Below are 17,957 nucleotides of genomic sequence, written 5' to 3'. Positions count from 1 at the left end.
AGCCACTAACGTCATAAAACTATCTAGAAAAAAAATCGAATGTGTTATATTTTATTCTCTGTGGCATCCGAATTCATTTAAGGTGAAATTAGCAGTCATCGATTCTACCAATTTCAAAAGCAGTTTTTTTGTTTGAAACAAAAATTCTGTTTATAAAAATATATTCGCTGTGTTCAGAATGGCAAGAAGAATGCAGTTTTACATTTTTACAAACAGAACCCCGCCTTTGGGCCCAAAAACTGCTTCCGAAATTGGGCTCTCCAACGAAAAGGCAATGATTGCTAATTTCCTGTTAAGATGATGAGTTCAAGTGGGTAAAATACGAATGCGATGGGTACAGTTTCCATCTACGATGCGATGCTTTTGTTGAAACGTGAATTTTATTTCAACTGCTCCCCTTTTTGTGATTCCTCGAAAATATGACCTCCAAAGCACGGACTTAAAATTATCGTAACACAGAAATTTTTGATCTAACTCTATGTATTTATCGGACTATAAAATTGTTGGACTGTTCTGTCATGAACGGTCACATGGCTGGAATCATATACACGGGTGCAATGGAACGTAATTTCCTCACATTTTGCCGTGCTCACTATCAAGTAGGGTAAAGAACCGGTTTTAAGCAGTCTAAGCGGGTCACTGATTGTTTTAGCTTATTACAAGCGATGGGTTGACTAAGTGGGGGATATCAGCATACCAATCTTCTTGCTATCTTTAGTTCTTCAAGCTGTTACCACTGGAAGACACTATTGTTGAGCTAAACTTTTGATTTTTCGCTTTAAAAGTTGGAGCGGTGGAACTAATTTTGATCAGACCGAACATATTTTCACCCGCAAGGTGCTTTTTTAAGCAATCCTGAAATCTGAATTTTTTTACGTCCCCATAAAAAATCCCTCGAACTTTTCCCCCTATTCAGTAAGTTCGCGTTCCTATCCGAAACCTACTAATCGGCATCTGATGCGTAATCGGCATAGCGTACCGGCATAGATGCGCAAAATGCCATCTGTCTAAATTGTTTATCGGGGTATACACACACCGCACCGTTCGGCAAACGGTATTAGTCGTCTCTTTTATTCTCCAGTGTTCTTATGGGAAACTGCGAGTTTGACGTCTCACTCTCTGTTCATAAGGATGGTGGGAGAACAAAAGAGGTAAACATATAGCAGTACACACGGTCCGACTCAGTACAGTGTTGTCAAAGCAAATAACATTGAAACACATCGTTGCTTCATTAAATCACTGAGAAAATCTTCGAAAATTATTGAAAAAGCTGTCTTTTCTGTTGTTTTTAATAAAGAAAAATTAACCACGTTTTCACCATTGGAGGTTTCAGTTAATTTCAAACCTATAATTCTTATTTCCAGAACCGAAACAGTGTCTTGGCAACACGATAATTCATCAGTTGCTGCAGCTGCTGCTACTGGTCAACAAGTTCCGTCAATTCAGAATTTGTTTTCAGTTTTGTTAGAAAATAATAAAACTTTCGGCTAGTGATAAAGCCTTAGATAATAGAAAAAAAAGAGAGTGAATAATATGGTATGTGACAATTGAGTGCTTGACTTGTAGAGTTGTTGTAATCAGTGCTGAAAAATGTGATGGATTCGTTAGTCGCGAGGTGGCGATTGCTGAAGAGCAGCTGAAAAATGTATGTTTTTGGACAACAATTTTTAATTCATTATATTTCTTGTCGGAAACCCAGTAAATTGTGTTTGTGTGAATCAAATGTATGGTTAAGTGATTTGTGAAGATGATCCTATGAAAAGGTTTTGAAAATATGAATAAAAAAGTGCATTTTTGGCTCATTTATTTTCAACTGATTAAAATAGGTGACACTGCTTAACTCGTTCCTTACTCTAGTTGAACTACTTAACAACAATCCCTGGTACCGACGAAAATCGTCGATGGAACGCACGCTGAGAAACACTATAAGAGCGGAGCTTCGGTCTCTGGTCGGTCGACGGTCTTTTAATATCGCAGCATCTTACGCTCAAAAATACCACTAGGTAGTTCCAGAGCCGTAGCGTTACATTGTGGTGCCCTTGGCGGAAACCCAATTTGGCGCCTCCTCGTTTCTTAAATCAGTGCTCGCTTCAGGTTTATCACTTTTTCGTATTCGGCTCTTATCCAATATTTAGATGCACTTAACGTATGTATTGACAAAATAAATTGATTTCGGATGGCGATGAAAAAAATATTGCAAAAGATAATTCAATGAAAAAAAAATCGTTTCAAATCCAACGTTTATTAAGCCTTCTATAAAAAGGCTTCGACGCCCTGCCAGGTAGTTTTACAGCTGTTCACCAGAATCTTCGCTATGGCCGATCAAAAGATACACGTTGGCAGATCAGGTCCTTCTCCGTTTTGGCCACAAAATGTATAATCGTTTTTCGGCCACTTCCCGCGGTTGGATCATTACAAAATTAGTTTCAAAATAAGCGGAAAAGCGAAAAAGCCTGAAATAAAAAAATAATGAATTTTTCAAAATTTTTAGTCATTTATGTCCCCTTAAAAACATGAACTCCGCAGAAACTTGCAAAACTCGTGATTGTGATAAAGGTCATCCGAGATTCAGGATTTATGTACAACACAGTTTAATTTGTGGGAATACGAAGTTTGTCGGGTCAGCTAGTTTTCTATCTATACACTCAAAAAATCGGCACGTCGCATCAACGTGAAAAATCATGTAAACTTTTGTACAGCAACTTACGTGAGCTTCATGTACTAGTTAAAGGGAAAATTGATACAACTTACCGGGATCGCACGTAAACTGGTTAGTATGAGTGCGAGTTACCAACAATTCACGTGAATGTTACATGAAAAGTGTGATGGATGAGAATTCCCTATGTTTTCACGTAAACTTGACGTGCTGATTTTTTTGAGTGTACCGATAAAAAAGGATTTCTGTCTGTCTGTCCCTATGTTCCTTTTAGAACCGAAAACTACTGAACCGATCGGCGTGAAAATTTGCATATAGGGGTTTTTGGGGCAGGGAAGGTTCTTATGATGGTTAGAGACCCCTCCTCCCACTAAGAGGGGGGTTCCCATACACATGAAACACAAATTTCTGCATAACTCGAGAATGGAGCAAATGGAACAAAATTTGGCATGTGGGTGTTTTTGGAGGCAAGAATTTTTTCTATGATGAATTGATACCCCATACCTTTTTAGGAGGGGGCTCCCATACAAATGAAATACAAATTTCCTCATAATTCGAAAAGTAATCAAGCAAATGGAACCAAATTTGGCATGTGGGGGAAGGTTTGAGACCCCTCACCCCTGTGGTAGGGGGAAAAGGACTTTCATACAAATAAAATAGAAATTTTTGCGTAACTCAAAAACTAATCGAACTCGAGAAATTTTAGACTCTTTCATAAAACATTAATCAATAACAAGACCACCAAAAACTATTAAGGGGACTTGAACGACTAAAAATTTTGAAAAAATCATAATTTTTTTATTTCAGATTTTGATTCTGCAATCTTTTCCGCTTATTTTGATACTAAATTTGTAATGATCCGACCACGGCAAGTGGTCGAAAAACGATCATACACATAAACATTCCAGTGCGGCGTGGAACAACTTCGGCGGAATAGAACGCCGCTCCTGAAAAACCATGATTTTTTTATGTACCTTTTTCTCAGAAACTGCGTTGTGTCATTGAAACAAACTTTTTGACTGAAGTTTTTGGAGCGTCTTAGTAGAATACGAAACCTAAAAATAAAAAATAAGAAAACTTATCCAATTTAATTCTACTATGTGTATTTTATTCAATGACAGATACGTCATACAAACTTTTTTTCTGTTTTGTTGGTAGTAGCTTGGCAAAGACCTATATAACTTTTCAGCTTCGTGAACAAAACACAGCTTGAGAAAAACGAAAAAGAAGAAAAATAGAAGCCCGAAAAAATAAAATTTTATCTTCTTTTTCTTTTTTCTCTAGCTGTGTTTTGTTTACGAAACTGAAAAGCAGAATCAAAATCTGAAATAAAAAAAATATGATTTTTTCAAAATTTTTTGTCGTTCATGTCCCCTTAATAGTAATATTAGATAATTCAGCGCGAGACGGCCACAGGCCGCGAGTGTTGCCGGCGACCTGCCGTCGGAAGGGCCGGCCACTGCGGGGGGCAGCCCACCGTAGAGGTCACCTCTATCTAGGTTTATTTATTTTTCTAGATCTACTGACCTCTATTACTTTCCTTCAGTTGGGTCACCCCTGCGAAATGGTACTTTCTACGAAAAGATTTTCCGTGGAATGGTACATCCGGCGTAAGGTTTTTCGCGAAATGGTATTCTGCGAAACTCTATATCCCGCGTTAAGGTCAACCGAGAATTGGTGTTCCGCAAAATGGTATTCGGCGAAATGGTTTGTAATGATGGTGAATATTTAAATGCTATCTGCTTTATTTTATCAAGCTAAGCAATGGGGGGAGTTGTTTTCTACTTTACTGTGAAGAAAATTTGTATATTAAAACACCCATGAACTCCCCAGAAACTTGCGAAACTCAAGATTGTGACAAAGGTCATCCGAGATTCACGATTTATGTACAACACAGTTTAATTTGTGGCAATACGAAGTTTGTCGGGTCAGCTAGTTTAACATAAAAGCATCATTTAATAAACCTTTTTCAACATTTAAGTACTTTTTCAATTTGTAAAAATCGAAAATTTTTTTTTGATTATTTCGAATGATTAACATTTTGACCATATGTGTTTGGATGAATTCCAAAAATTGACAAAGTTACAACTATTTGTACCGCGCATGTCTGGAGCGATTACACAGCGAATAAAAACTTCATCGCCGAAAGCCAAAAAATTATCTAGTGTTTGACACATCCTTTTTTCGATATTGTAATTTTCGTATTTTTTAGAAATGTTTAAAGTCAATTTATTCGACTAAAAACCTTACTTTTACGTTTGAATGTCCGCCATTTCATTATGCGTTCGAATTTAAAAAAAGCATGGGTCAAACACGAGATAATTTAATATACTTTCATGTCGTTTTGGAATTTTTCAATTCGGATAAGCCCCCCAGCGCCAATTCATGGTACCACAATTCTTGTTTTTTTTTGAATGACTATCTTCAAGGAGCCGTAGGGGAAAGGGGAAGAGGTTCCCATATGAAAACAAAATTGTAAATATTAGTATAAAATGCAATGTTTTGAAAGCAAAAAACCTGATTCGATTGGTTTTTCGCATTATTGAGAAATAAATTTTTGAAATAAGGCAAAAAATATGGTGTAAAAGGTACTATGCCCCCTTAAGGAATCTAGTAACTGAAATAAAATCGACTGAGTTATTATTTAACGTTATCAGAGGTTGGAAAACTCGCCAAATGAATATATACGCCGAGCATCGGCAAACGGTTTTTATCATGATAAAACAGCTACGCGAGTGGTTCAATTCGCCTATAACAATGAGCATCATACACTCACGCTTCATAGCATCGCTGAATATACGAATATCGTGAGCAACGCAAAAGTGCAAATTACTGCTTTCTGGTGCTTGTAAAGCCACTAACACTACTTTAAACTATTCCCTTTTCGTGGTAATATTATTTTGAATACTTTCTGGCGTCCCCGGACATTCTATATCCGATAAATCGAACCAACTCAATGTTCAATATTCAATTTTTGAACGAATTCTGATGTTCACATTGAGGTTCTGTTCGTGATAAAATTCAAAGCTGATGCGTGCATTATCGCCGAGGCAGGCGAATAGTGTGTGTTCATGAGGGATGTTCATCGATTCAAACGATCACTTTTTCGCGAATTCTCCAACCACTGAACGTTATAAATATACGATTCACAATAGTTGCTTCGTTCATTACTTTTGTAAAAATTCTCAATCATCCTCGCAAGGGTAGGTGAAGTGATCGAAGCAGCTCAAGAACAACAAGGCAGCTGGCAAGGATGGCATTGTAGCGGAGCTTGTCAAGATGGACTCGGATGGGTTGGCTACCTGTCTGTAGCGGCTGATAGTCAGGATCTGGCTAACAAAACAGCTACCGGAGGAGTGTAAGGAGAGAGTAATATGCCCAATATACAAGAAGGGTGGAAACCAAGGTCGTATGCTGACAGGGGAGGAGGGCTCCTTCGAACTACGTTGGCCCTCCGGCGAGACTGTGGGGTTGGTTGCGGGCTTTGCAAGCCTGAACCACTAAAAAACCAAAGCAATGGACTCCGTAAGTAATAATAATAACTCTAATCGGAACAATCGGCAAAGACCCAGGCGACGAAAACGGACTAACGATTGGAAATTAGGAACATGGAACTGTCGGTCTCTAAATTTCCTCGGAAGTACCCACGTGCTTTCTAAAGAAGCGAAGAGCCGCAAGTTCGACATCGTAGCGCTGCAGGAGGTATGCTGGAAAGGAACGATGGTACGTACGTATAGAGATGGTCATACCATCTACCAGAGCTGCGGCAATACACACGAGCTGGGCACAGCTTTTATAGTGATGGGCGAGATGCAGAAGCGGGTGATCGGGTGGTGGCCGATCAACCCCCGAATGTGCAGATTAAGAATCAAGGGCCGATTCTTCAATATAAGCATAATTAACGTGCACAGCCCTCACCTCGGAAGTACCGATGATGACAAAGACGAATTCTACGCGCAGTTGGAGCGTGAATACGACCGCTGCCCAAGACATGATGTCAAAATTATCATCGGGGACTGTAATGCTCAGGTTGGTCAGGAGGAGGAATTCAAACCGGTGATTGGACGGTTCAGCGCTCACTCGCAAACGAACGAAAACGGCCTAAGACTTGTCGACTTCGCCGCCTCCAAGAACATGGCCATACGTAGTACCTTTTTCCAGCATAACCTCTACTATCGGTACACCTGGAGATCACCCAACCAGACAGAATCACAAATCGACCACGTTCTGATAGATGGTCGGCACTTTTCAGACATTATCGACGTCAGAACCTATCCGGGCGCTAACATTGATTCGGATCACTACCTAGTGATGGTAAGGATACGTCAAAAACTATCTGTTGTGAACAACATACGATACCGCCGCCCGCCACGGTATAATCTAGCGCGACTGAAGCAACCAGAGGTCGCCGAAAACTACGCGTTATCTCTCGAAACCGCGCTGCCGGAAGAGGGAGAGCTGGATGAAGCCCCTCTTGAAGACTGTTGGAATGCCGTGAAAACAGCCATTAACAGCGTAGCGGAGAACGTCCTAGGCAGTGTGGCACCGAATCGACGTAACGAATGGTTTGACGAGGAATGCCAGCAGATATTGGATGAGAAGAACGCAGCGCGGGTACAAATGCTGCGTAGAGCCACCCGTCAGAATGTGGAGCGATACAAACAGAAGCGGAGGCAGCAAACCCAACTCTTCAAGGAAAAGAAGCGCCACCAAGAGGAAAAGGAGTGCGAAGAACTCGAACAGCTGTACCGCTTTCACGACACACGGAAGTTCTATCAGAAACTCGATTGTCGGACCCATTCGAATCTCGCAGGGGACTTCGACAAGGAGATGGTCTTTCTTGCCTGCTATTCAACATTGGTTGCGCTTGAAGGTGTTATAAGGCGAGCGGCGATCGAAATGCGGGGCACGATTTTCAATAAATCCAGTCAATTTATCTGCTTTGCTGACGACGTGGATGCTGTCGGCAGAACATTTGAGGCGGTGGAAGATCAGTACACCAGACTGAAACGCGAAGCAGAGAAGATTGGATTGCAGATAAATACGTCTAAAACGAAGTATATGCTGGCGGGCGGGACCGAGCGCGACAGGGCTCGCTTGGGCAGCACCGTGGTAATCGACGGGGATGAGTTCGAGGTAGTCGACGAGTTCGTATACCTTGGCTCGCTGGCAACAGAGGACAACAATACCAGCCGTGAGATTAAAAGACGTATTATCAGCGGAAGTCGGGCCTACTACGGACTTCACAAACACTTGCGGTCGAACAATCTGAGCCCCCGTACAAAGTGCACACTGTACAAAACGCTAATTAGACCGGTTGTCCTCTACGGGCACGAAACGTGGACATTGCTAGAAGAGGACCTACGAGCACTCGGAGTTTTCGAACGGCGGGTGCTAAGAACCATCTTTGGCGGAGTGCAAGAGAACGGTGTATGGAGGCCAAGAATGAACCACGAGCTCGCGCGTCTCTACGGCGAACCAAGTATTCAGAAAGTGGTTAAAGCTGGACGGATACGTTGGGCAGGACATGTTGCTAGAATGCCGGACAACTATCCTGCAAAAATGGTTTTCTCATCAAACAACAGGAACAAGACGAAGAGGGGCACAGCGAGCGAGGTGGCAAGACCAGGTGGAGCGAGATCTGGCGAGCACTGGGTGCCCGCGGAACTGGAGATCAGTTGCCATGGACCGAAACAGATGGAGAAATTATACTGCGCAGGCCTTGTCATAAGACGTTAGGCCAATTAAGTAAGTAAGTAAGTAAGTACAAGAAGGGTGACAATTTGGAACGTGAGAACTATCGAGCGATCATCATTCTCAACGCCACCTATTAAAGTGCTTTCTCATATTATGTTTAGCCGTCTATCGCCGCTAGCAAGCAGATTCGTGGGAAGTTATCAAGCCGGCTTTGTAGACGGGCGATTGACAATGGACCAAATCTCTGTGCTGCGACAGAGCCTCCAAAATACCAAGTCCCTATCCATACGCACCACCCATTCATAGATTTCAAGGCCGCCTACGATACTATCGACTGTGAAGAGCTATGGAAAATTATGAACCAAAAAGGCTTTCCCGGCAAGCTGATAAGACTGATTAAATGCTCGATAGATGGTGAGAATTTTGGGCGCGTTATCAAGCTCGTTTGAAACATGCAGGGGACTTCGGAAAGGCGATGATATTTCCTGTCTCCTGTTCAACGGAGAATACCTGAAAACTCGAATTTTCAACTCAAACGTAAATCCGTTGTTGTATGCCTGTGAAACGTGGTACGTCTCAGCGAAGATGTCATCACCCAGTAAACCATTTGGTTTGTATATCTCGATTGCAACTGAGATATACGAAATCATATCTGAACGAAAAAGTTATATTTCACGCCATATAAGAACATATATGTACCAAAGTGGAGGCGATATACGTGCGAAAGCTTTGTCAATTATTTGTAATTCTATTTTGCGTAGTTTTTATAACACGCAACTAAATACTCCTGAATATATGATTAAGATATAATCAAATATTGCAATCGCCTATCCTGCTTTATAATTCACAGTCATGAATTGTATATGAAGGCACGCACGACTGCAAAACAACTTATTGTTCACTTAGATTTGACATACTCCAATCATTATACAATTCCAATGTGAAATTGACATGAAAACGATTTAATGTGAACTTTCTATTACGATTTTGTGTTATCTGGGCAACGCCCGATAGCGACAGAAATTCGTGAACGTAGGTGGAAGTGGATCGGACACACCTTGCGGAAAGGAGCGAACGCGATTTGCAGAGAAACACTCGACATCCGGGCTGTAGACAAGAACTTGTGCTGGCAACAGGTAAAAACCATCGCGGGTAACCTTCGGCAGTGGAGAACTCTGATTTCACCCTTTGTTCTGCCGGACCGGCAGACATAGACACATAAGTGAGTAAGTAATGAAACCACATGGGCACGACATGTCAACCTTTGCCGATTGTTCCGACCCGTGATTTCTTTTGTGCTGCTGTGTTTGCAACTTTTTGCTGTCTTAAGACCCTTCATCTCGCCAAAGACCCACCGTACGCAGCACGGTTCAACATTCCCACACTGGCACGATAGCAATGATTGGTTTACTCTAACATGGAAGACAGACACCGTTTTGAGCCACTCCTAACCCCCTATCTGTTAGGATACGACCAACTGGTACCGCATGGAGGTACCGGATAGGAGTTGCAGATAAAAGGCTGAGAACCACCAGGCCTATTTTATGCACACAGGTACACGAGACATCGATGGTACGTTTTATCCAGCCGTTAAACAACCGATGTGGATATGTAGAAAAGTCAGTTATTAAGCAGTTTACCGGCTTGTTTTTAGTTTTCCAAAATTCGGACAAATAATTCACAGATTTATGAATGATTTTCTGGGCTTTTGTATATTTGTTTCCAAATAACTTTAACTTTTCAATCACCCAACTTCGAATTATGCAATTAGTCTTCCCAAATTTAAAGTTATACACTTATGTTTGGCATACCACACGTATTAAAATCATAATTTTCGTTTATCCCGGTAAGCATCTAAGTTTTACCATGATGAAATAGGAATGATTTTTCAATTAAATTATGCGACCCAGCTTCCGGTTTTGGGTTACAAGATTAGCGTTTACAAGACTAGTTATAAATCGTCGTTTCATATTTCCTATAACTATTAATTAATATGCCAACGCAACAACAGCTTGAACTTTTCATTGGACGCCAATGTCTTAACTTGATGATACCTCAGTATCAAATAAGGGACTTGAAAAATCAAATTCCAATTTTGAATGTGATAACTTCAACCAACCTGAAACGATCCTTGATAATTTTATTTGATGGTTCTTCACTAGGATTTTAGAACGAGACAACGCTGGAAAGAATTCACCTCTAATTTTGTCTTTTTTCTTGTTTCGCTAACTTTACTGACTTCTAGGGACGATCCCCTATTTTTTGCATGGATCTGTTATCCAAAAGCAAAAGCCTTTAATACCTAATTCAAAATGACCTATTTGGACAACTTGAATGCCATCCTGTCATCCGTGATGACAGCATAAAATTCGTAGTTCAGTTTTAACTGACAAATGTTTTAAATACCCTATTAAGTGAACACTCAAAAGCATAGAAAAATCTCGGTACTACTACATTCCATTTTCGGAATCTGACTTTCTGCTTTTTATTCGACAGATTTCAGATTGTACAGGACAATTGCTGGACCAATGCTATGACCCTATTGACTCTAACAACAGTCGTTCCCAGTCGCGATTAAAACGTACGATGACTGGTTGATTAAGCCAGTATTCTACCTCGAAACCAACCGGGTGGGAGATCTTACTTATACACGCTACACTTACAATCCATCAGAGGATGACCATGAATATATTTATATTTTAGAGATTATGTGAGGTATGTCTATTATGCATAATGTTTACTATTCGTCAGTATTAGGCTAATTGTTAATAATATAATATCCTAAGCTAATACACTGAATCAATCTGCAAAACGTAAAATATAGCTCATATACAATTGTTCAATTGTATAAAACTTTACTTCCGCTGAAAATTACGTGCCACACTAACGGACAGTGGTGACTCGTGGGTACAAAAACAAATCAAAATGCAGCTTTTATTATTATTGCATTTCATACTTAAACCATCATACAAACATATTCAAACATTATTCAAATAACAACGGAATACGACGGTTTACTTTACAAGCAAATTCGTCTATCATTTCCTTATAAAATGAGGGCATTTGCATAAGCTCGTTAAGGAACTTACTGCCATCAGAATCAAACTTATAACTCGGTTTTCCCCATTGTTGTCCTCATGTAATTTTTCAATCGGCGAAAGAGAAGCTTCACCGTAACTGTTGTATCAATTTTAGCTATGATCCGAATCCTTTTGTTCAATGGTCCTATTGAACCGAACTCAAGAATAACAACATGCTTAATTGGTATGCTTGTTCAATGAGATCGCTGAACCAACGTGCTCGTCGTGTTGAACGTTTTACTCGTCAGTTTCGTAGTTAAATAAAATGGAACTACATAAGATTAAATTTCGTTACCTGTCCAGGGTAGAACATGCGGACGAGTCGCCACTGCTAACGGATAATTTTGTTTCGCGGAAATCGACACTTTCTCGGATTTGTACTTTGTAGTTTTCTGGGGATTAGTACTTATTAGTCTACTGTATTTTTGATTATTGATACATTCTAAGAAAAAAGCTGCGGCTTTTTCCTGCGGAATAGTTTACGGAGAATCGTTATACAATCGGCTAGACGAAGGCGACTAAAAAATACAGCAGCGATGCTGTATGATAGACCAAAACCGTTCGACAAACGGAACTATTCATCAATCGGATCCATCGCGACTCCAGATGCCGCTGAAAAACTGCTCGATTTTCGGTTGCTACTGCCGCCGCTGGTGCTTCCGCCGCTACTGGTAAGAAACAGTTTCAACTGCTATAATCGCTTTCAGTTCTCCGTGAAATACGCATGTGCCATCGCCTGCTCTGCACTCAGTCTCAGTGTTGGACGGCAGACCAATAGTTTTTGTAGCAGATCTCGTCCTTTAGAATTCAGGCGGGGCACAATTTGACTCCAGGACGTGGTTGGAGGATAGACTAAAAATATGATAGATTACAGTTAACAAATTGCAGACCTATAATAGCTGAACACTTACGCGGGAAAGGCTTGTAATCTGATAGTTGAGTAATACCAGGCCAAGTGTCTTCTGTAGGTGTTCCAAGCAATTTGAAAATTCTTTTCAACTGATCATCTACGTCCGATCCCGGAAAAAGTGGTCTACCAGCATTAGCCAACTCAGCAAAAATACAACCAGCAGACCACATATCGATGCTTGTTGTGTACAACTTTGCTCCAAACAGAACATCCGGGGGTCGATACCATAGCGTTACAACTTCGGCTGAATAGCACTTAACAGGAATACCAAACGCGCGAGCCAACCCAAAGTCAGCTAGCTTCAGTTCTCCATTTTTATTAATAAGTAAATTTTGCGGTTTCAAATCCCGGTGCAGAACATTGTGACTGTGACAAAACGCTAGCCCACGCAGCAACTGGTACATGAAACTCTTCACTACATCAGGATCAATCTCCCCATTCAGACTGTCGAAATACTTTTTGAGATCCTGATCACAGTGCTCGAAGACGAGAGTTAGCTTTTTATCCGAATGCAACACATCGTACAGTCGAACAATGTTTTTATGCTTCAGTTCCTGGGAAAATAATGACTCTTTCAATATGAACAATGTTTTGTGTCGAGAACAACCTTACCTTAAGCAAACAAATCTCACGCAGTGCCGAACTCGGAACACCCTCATCATCTTCGTCCAGACGAACTCGTTTCAGTGCCACGATTTCCAGGGTATCTCGGTTTTTACCTTTGAAAACAGTTCCGTATGTTCCCTCACCAATCTTCTCGAGTTTCTCGTATTTTTGCATTTTTTTTCTTCGTTGTGAGATAGCGGCTGACGGTCAATCGTTTCTGCAATAGCATTCAAATTTAAAGCAGTGTAAGCATAAGTAAAGCTCTGTTTTGCTATTTTGCTTAATTGTTAAATGGTGAATATTAATACCTGTTCACTGATGAGCGAAGCCGCAGTTTACTAGCGTTTTAAATTGCAGTTTCACAGCAAAGAAAATTTCTTGAAGCTGCCACAAGTCACAACCAAAATTTTGGTTTTCTCCGGGGTTTCCTCTGACAAAAGTTTGTTTATCGATAATACTCAGGCCTGTATGCAGTCACTGCAAAATCCGCACAAAAAATATTCAAGGGGTTTCCAACAACTATGATTACAACGCACCACCAGCAAAAGGTAAAGCACAGATAAACAGACGAGACACTCGCATTAATTCCATCGTCCAATAAAAAACCAGTCAGTTTTTAAAAGAGCATGTTTCGCAACATGACCACTCTGTGGCACGCGAGTGTTGCTTCGAGTTTTCAGTATAAAACCATAAAGCAAAGCAAAGCCTAGGTGCTACATTCCGTTATCGGAACTTGACCCACAGAGAACAGACTAACAGGTAATTGACAAAAAGTGTGTAAAAGGTTTTCATGTAATCTACGAGTAATCCTTCAATAGAGCACCCCTCGAGCAGTAAGTGGCAAACTAAATCTTGATGTCGCTGCCATCGCTGCTATGTAACTCCAGCACAAAGAAATATTGATAAAGGTACAGGATATTTTTTTATGCGTTTGGCAAACTATTTCTGGAGGGCACTACCGACAGATTTTACACACAAAAAATCGATTACTTACTTCGAGCCTGTTAATCTGTTCTCTGTGCTTGACCTTCTGTTTTTATACGACAGACTTCGCAGCCAGCTGTTACAGTGCAGGACAATTGCAGGGCAGGTTGCTACGATACTATTGACTCTAACAGCCTCTCCTAGTTGGGATTCGAACATATGATGACTGGCTTATTAGACCAGCGTCATACCATGTACCCCCGCTGAAATGACCTTCCTTAATCTGAACATTTTTAATCTGAACCCCGTTGGTATGAATGCGTTCATATTAAAAACTTATCAAGCGTCATACACAATTGACGGTTAAGTTGACCGGGCAAATGGGAAAAAAGCAAAAAAAAAAACTTTATACGTTTCCTCTTGCTCAGCAGCTTTGGCAATATAGCTCATATACAACTTTCCTCTCTCCAGCACTCAAAATAGACTATTTTAGTTGATACTGTCGAGCCAATTTCCATTTCTACAATCTGGATGTTCAGAATTCGAGCATATTCGACATGTTTTCAAAACGTTTGTTTTCGTCAAATCAAAACAACAAGGTCATAGGGTGCGTGCCTTGCGCGTATGTGAAAGTGAATAGAGTTACCAAATATTCAGATTAAAAATGAATTTGCCTGATCTGAACGAGGTGTTTTTCATATTAGCGGGGGTTGAGTGTAAATGAGTCAAAATGAATCATTTGAGGGGTCTAGAAATACGAATCAAGATCATATTTATTGTTGTTCATGGGATAATCTGCTGGACTCAACGTTACGGATTACGTCTAACTTTTTAGCTACAGGTAATGTGGTATATTTGCGCTTTGTCGCTGTTCTTCCCGACGATACGGCCATTGTCTGTTTAAAAACAAACTAGTCATATCAACAGTCGATTATTAAGCATCATACCTGAATGAAAGACAGCAGACCGAAATGTTTACCTACTCCAATTTTAAACCTAACCAGGTTTTCAATATGCATTCCGAGTCACAAAAGATTTCAAAATCAGAGACAAAAATAATTTGCGTACCCCTCAGGAAACTGTCAGTCAGCCCAGTTAACGAACACGACTTGATAGTCGTGGCCCAATTCTAGATAGAATTAACAAAAGGGCGAATGTCGCAAATGTAAACAAAACGAGTGAGAGTTACTTTTTGCTGGACCAGCATAGGAAAATCAACCCTCACTCGGTTTGTTTACGCTTGCGACATTCGCCCTTTTGTTAATTCTATCTTCAATTAACAAATTTTGGCTGTAGCACCAAACGGTGTAGCTACACCACAAAAATGAAAACGACATAATCTCACTCGGTCTGTTTGACGTTTGGCTTATTTGCTCTTTTCTAAGGTTGGTCGAAAATTGATACTTCACGCAGAAAAATAATTTGTAAATGCAAAAGGATTCTGTATAAATTCAACAAAATATTGTAGACTCACGGCTTACATGGTGCACTCCTGAGTTCCAGAGCTGCCATAAATAGACCATTTTGTATTGCAATTGCAAGCGACAAGGTAACGTGCTGATATTGATATTGCGCTTTCCCGTCCTGGTACTTTGACAATCCACAGATGACCCCACGGGAAAGCAATATCAATATCAGCAATGTTGTTAGTTCGTAAAATGGCGACCAACATTTGAAAGGGGCGGATAAACCAACTGTCAAACAGAATGAGTGAGAGTTCATTTTCCTATGCTGCTCCAGCAAAAAATAACTCTCACTCGTTCTGTTTGACAGTTGGCTTATCCGCCCCTTTCAAATGTTGGTCGACAAATGGTCTATCCAGCTTTCCACGAGCGATAATGGCGGATATTGAGCACAAGTGGGCCCAATCTTTTGATATTCATTGGAGGAGCGTCGAGTTCGCCCTGACGGAGTTACTATGGATACATTCATGATTGTTTGTTGTTCGAATGTAAAAATGAAATCATTGTTTCATTTTGCAGATCAGCTGAAGTGCAACATAACCGAACGGATTCAAACTTTTGTAGTGGCTTGCGGCCATAATTTTCTGAAAGCCCTGCCTCAGGATACTTTTTACAATCGTACGAATTTAAACATTCGAGTGCACTCAGAGGCAAACATTAACTTCATATTGGTCGCTCCGTTGACAAGTTTGCTCTCGAACAGCATCTCGTTTTGATAAGAAACTTTCCGTTGCGTATTTGGCCATTCTCCCTGAAATGTCCAAAAACTGCGAAGCCACAATCCATAAAACTTCTTATCCGTATAATATATTCCTCTTCAGCTGATCTGCAAAATTAAACAATGTTTACATTTTTTCACTCGAACAACAAACAATCATGGGTGTTTCCATAGTAACTCCGACAGGATGAAGAAAAAAAGAAGATATTTGTGCATGCATAAATTTGGGACCTTACCGTTTTCTCCGGAGTATTTTATTTTCTCGATCTAATTTTTTAAATAACATAAATAGTTTCTGGAGTACTTTGAAATTCAGGAACATTAGTAGAGCCAGAAGTCACAGCAACTGAAATAATTGATGGGTCTCAAATTTATGCATGCACGAATATCTATATTTGTGGCAGCTCTGCTGGGTTACGGAAATTATTGCAGCTTGCAAGAAAAATCCTCATATTGCGGTTGTCTTGACAGCTGAACCAAACCACAAAAAAATAACCGAATGATTTATTATAGTAATTTAGTATTTCAAAATTTATCAACCATCATTAAAAAAATCCTGCCTCCACAACCCCCCACAGGCCAAATTTGGTTCCATTTGCCTGATTGCTTCTCGAGTTATGAGGAAATGTGTATTGCATTTGTATGGGAGTCCCCCTCCTAAAAAGGTAAGGGGTCCTAATTCATCATAGAAAAAATTCAAGCCTCCAAAAACACCCGCATGCCAAATATGGTTCCATTTGATTAATTAGTTCTCGAGTTATGAGAAAATTTGTATTTCATTTGTATAGGAGCCCCCTCTCCTAAAGTGGGGAGAGGTCTCAATTCACCATAGAAAAAAAATTCTTGACTCCAAAAACACCCACATCACAGAACAGAAGTGGAAGTCCGAAAGATTCGGCGATCAAAACTGGTAACAGAGACTTTTTTGTTTTTATTTTTCTTTGGGAAGTTTTTCGCATAGAAGCGAATAACAGCAATATAAGCAGAACGTTCGCTGCCATTCGCATAGCAGCTTTCACATGCTTTCGTGTGCATTCGTATGCGTTCGTGTGTTTTCGTGGAAAAAAGTGACTCGCTACCACCAGGTTTGCTAATATCTGTAGAATGAAGCATGTACGTGTTTGGATTTTTACTTCCACTTCTGTTCTGTGCCCACATCTCAAATTTGGTTCCAGTTGCTTGATTAGTTCTGGAGTTGTTCTGGAAATTTGTATTTCATATGTATGGGAGCACCCCCTGCTAAAAAGGGAAAGGGTCCTAATTCATCATAGAAAAAATTCATGCCCCCCAAAATATCTACTGCCAATTATGGTTCCATTTGATTGATAAGTTCTCGAGTTATGAGGAAATTCGTATTTCATTTGTAAAGGAGCCCCCTCTCCAAAGTGGGAAGGGGTCTCAATTCATCATAGAAAAAATTCTTGACTCCAAAAACACCCACATGTCAAATTTTGCTCGATTAGTTCTCGAGTTATGCTGAAATTTGCGTTTCATTTGTATGGGAGCCCCCCCTCTTAGTTGGGGGAGGGGTCTCTAACTATCATAAGAACCTTCCCTGGCCCCAAAAACCCCCATATCCAAATTTTCACGCCGATCGGTTCAGTAGTTTTCGATTCTAAGGAACATACGGACAGACAGACAAACAGAAATCCATTTTTATAGGTTTAGATAAGCGCCGCAGTAGTTTATTTTACATTAAATTTTACAGAGAAGGTGGGGCACGTGCCTCAGCCTGGGCACGCCCAGATTGATAATAGTTGTAATTACATCTGTTAGAAACCCCTTGACCGAAACCTTCAAAACTGAGTAGAGATTACTCAGCCTTGCGGTAAAATAATAAACCGTGTGTAACTTGTACGTCATCCTGCCTGCCATCGCCGATTCCGATTTGATTGATCATCGA

General features: G+C 40.4%; 1 protein-coding gene across 1 annotated transcript; it reads right to left on the bottom strand.

Annotated features, from left to right (window-relative positions):
* Positions 1–10,095: 10,095 nt before the first annotated feature.
* Positions 10,096–13,366, bottom strand: LOC128733690 (cyclin-dependent kinase 5 homolog). The gene is made up of 4 exons (XM_053827453.1): positions 13,258–13,366; positions 12,956–13,166; positions 12,345–12,897; positions 10,096–12,285 (listed from the first exon to the last, which is right to left on the bottom strand). The coding sequence occupies exons 2-4, from the start codon at positions 13,121–13,123 to the stop codon at positions 12,137–12,139; spliced, it is 870 nt and encodes a 289-aa protein (XP_053683428.1). The 5' UTR covers positions 13,124–13,166; positions 13,258–13,366; the 3' UTR covers positions 10,096–12,136.
* Between the last annotated feature and the right edge of the window lie 4,591 nt (positions 13,367–17,957).

This window comes from Sabethes cyaneus, chromosome 2 (genome assembly GCF_943734655.1).
Source record: "Sabethes cyaneus chromosome 2, idSabCyanKW18_F2, whole genome shotgun sequence".
NCBI lineage: Eukaryota > Metazoa > Arthropoda > Insecta > Diptera > Culicidae > Sabethes > Sabethes cyaneus.
This window is presented reverse-complemented; position numbering and strand designations above follow the sequence as displayed.

Bases quoted from the DNA above. Each gene is read 5' to 3' on its own strand.
- LOC128733690 (XM_053827453.1), bottom strand. From the start codon at position 13,123: ATGCAAAAATACGAGAAACTCGAGAAGATTGGTGAGGGAACATACGGA. The intron at 12,898-12,955 runs GTAAGGTTGTTC...TTATTTTCCCAG, and splicing joins GTGAGATTTGTTTGCTTAAG to GAACTGAAGCATAAAAACAT. The intron at 12,286-12,344 runs GTAAGTGTTCAG...TCATATTTTTAG, and splicing joins AGATTACAAGCCTTTCCCGC to TCTATCCTCCAACCACGTCC.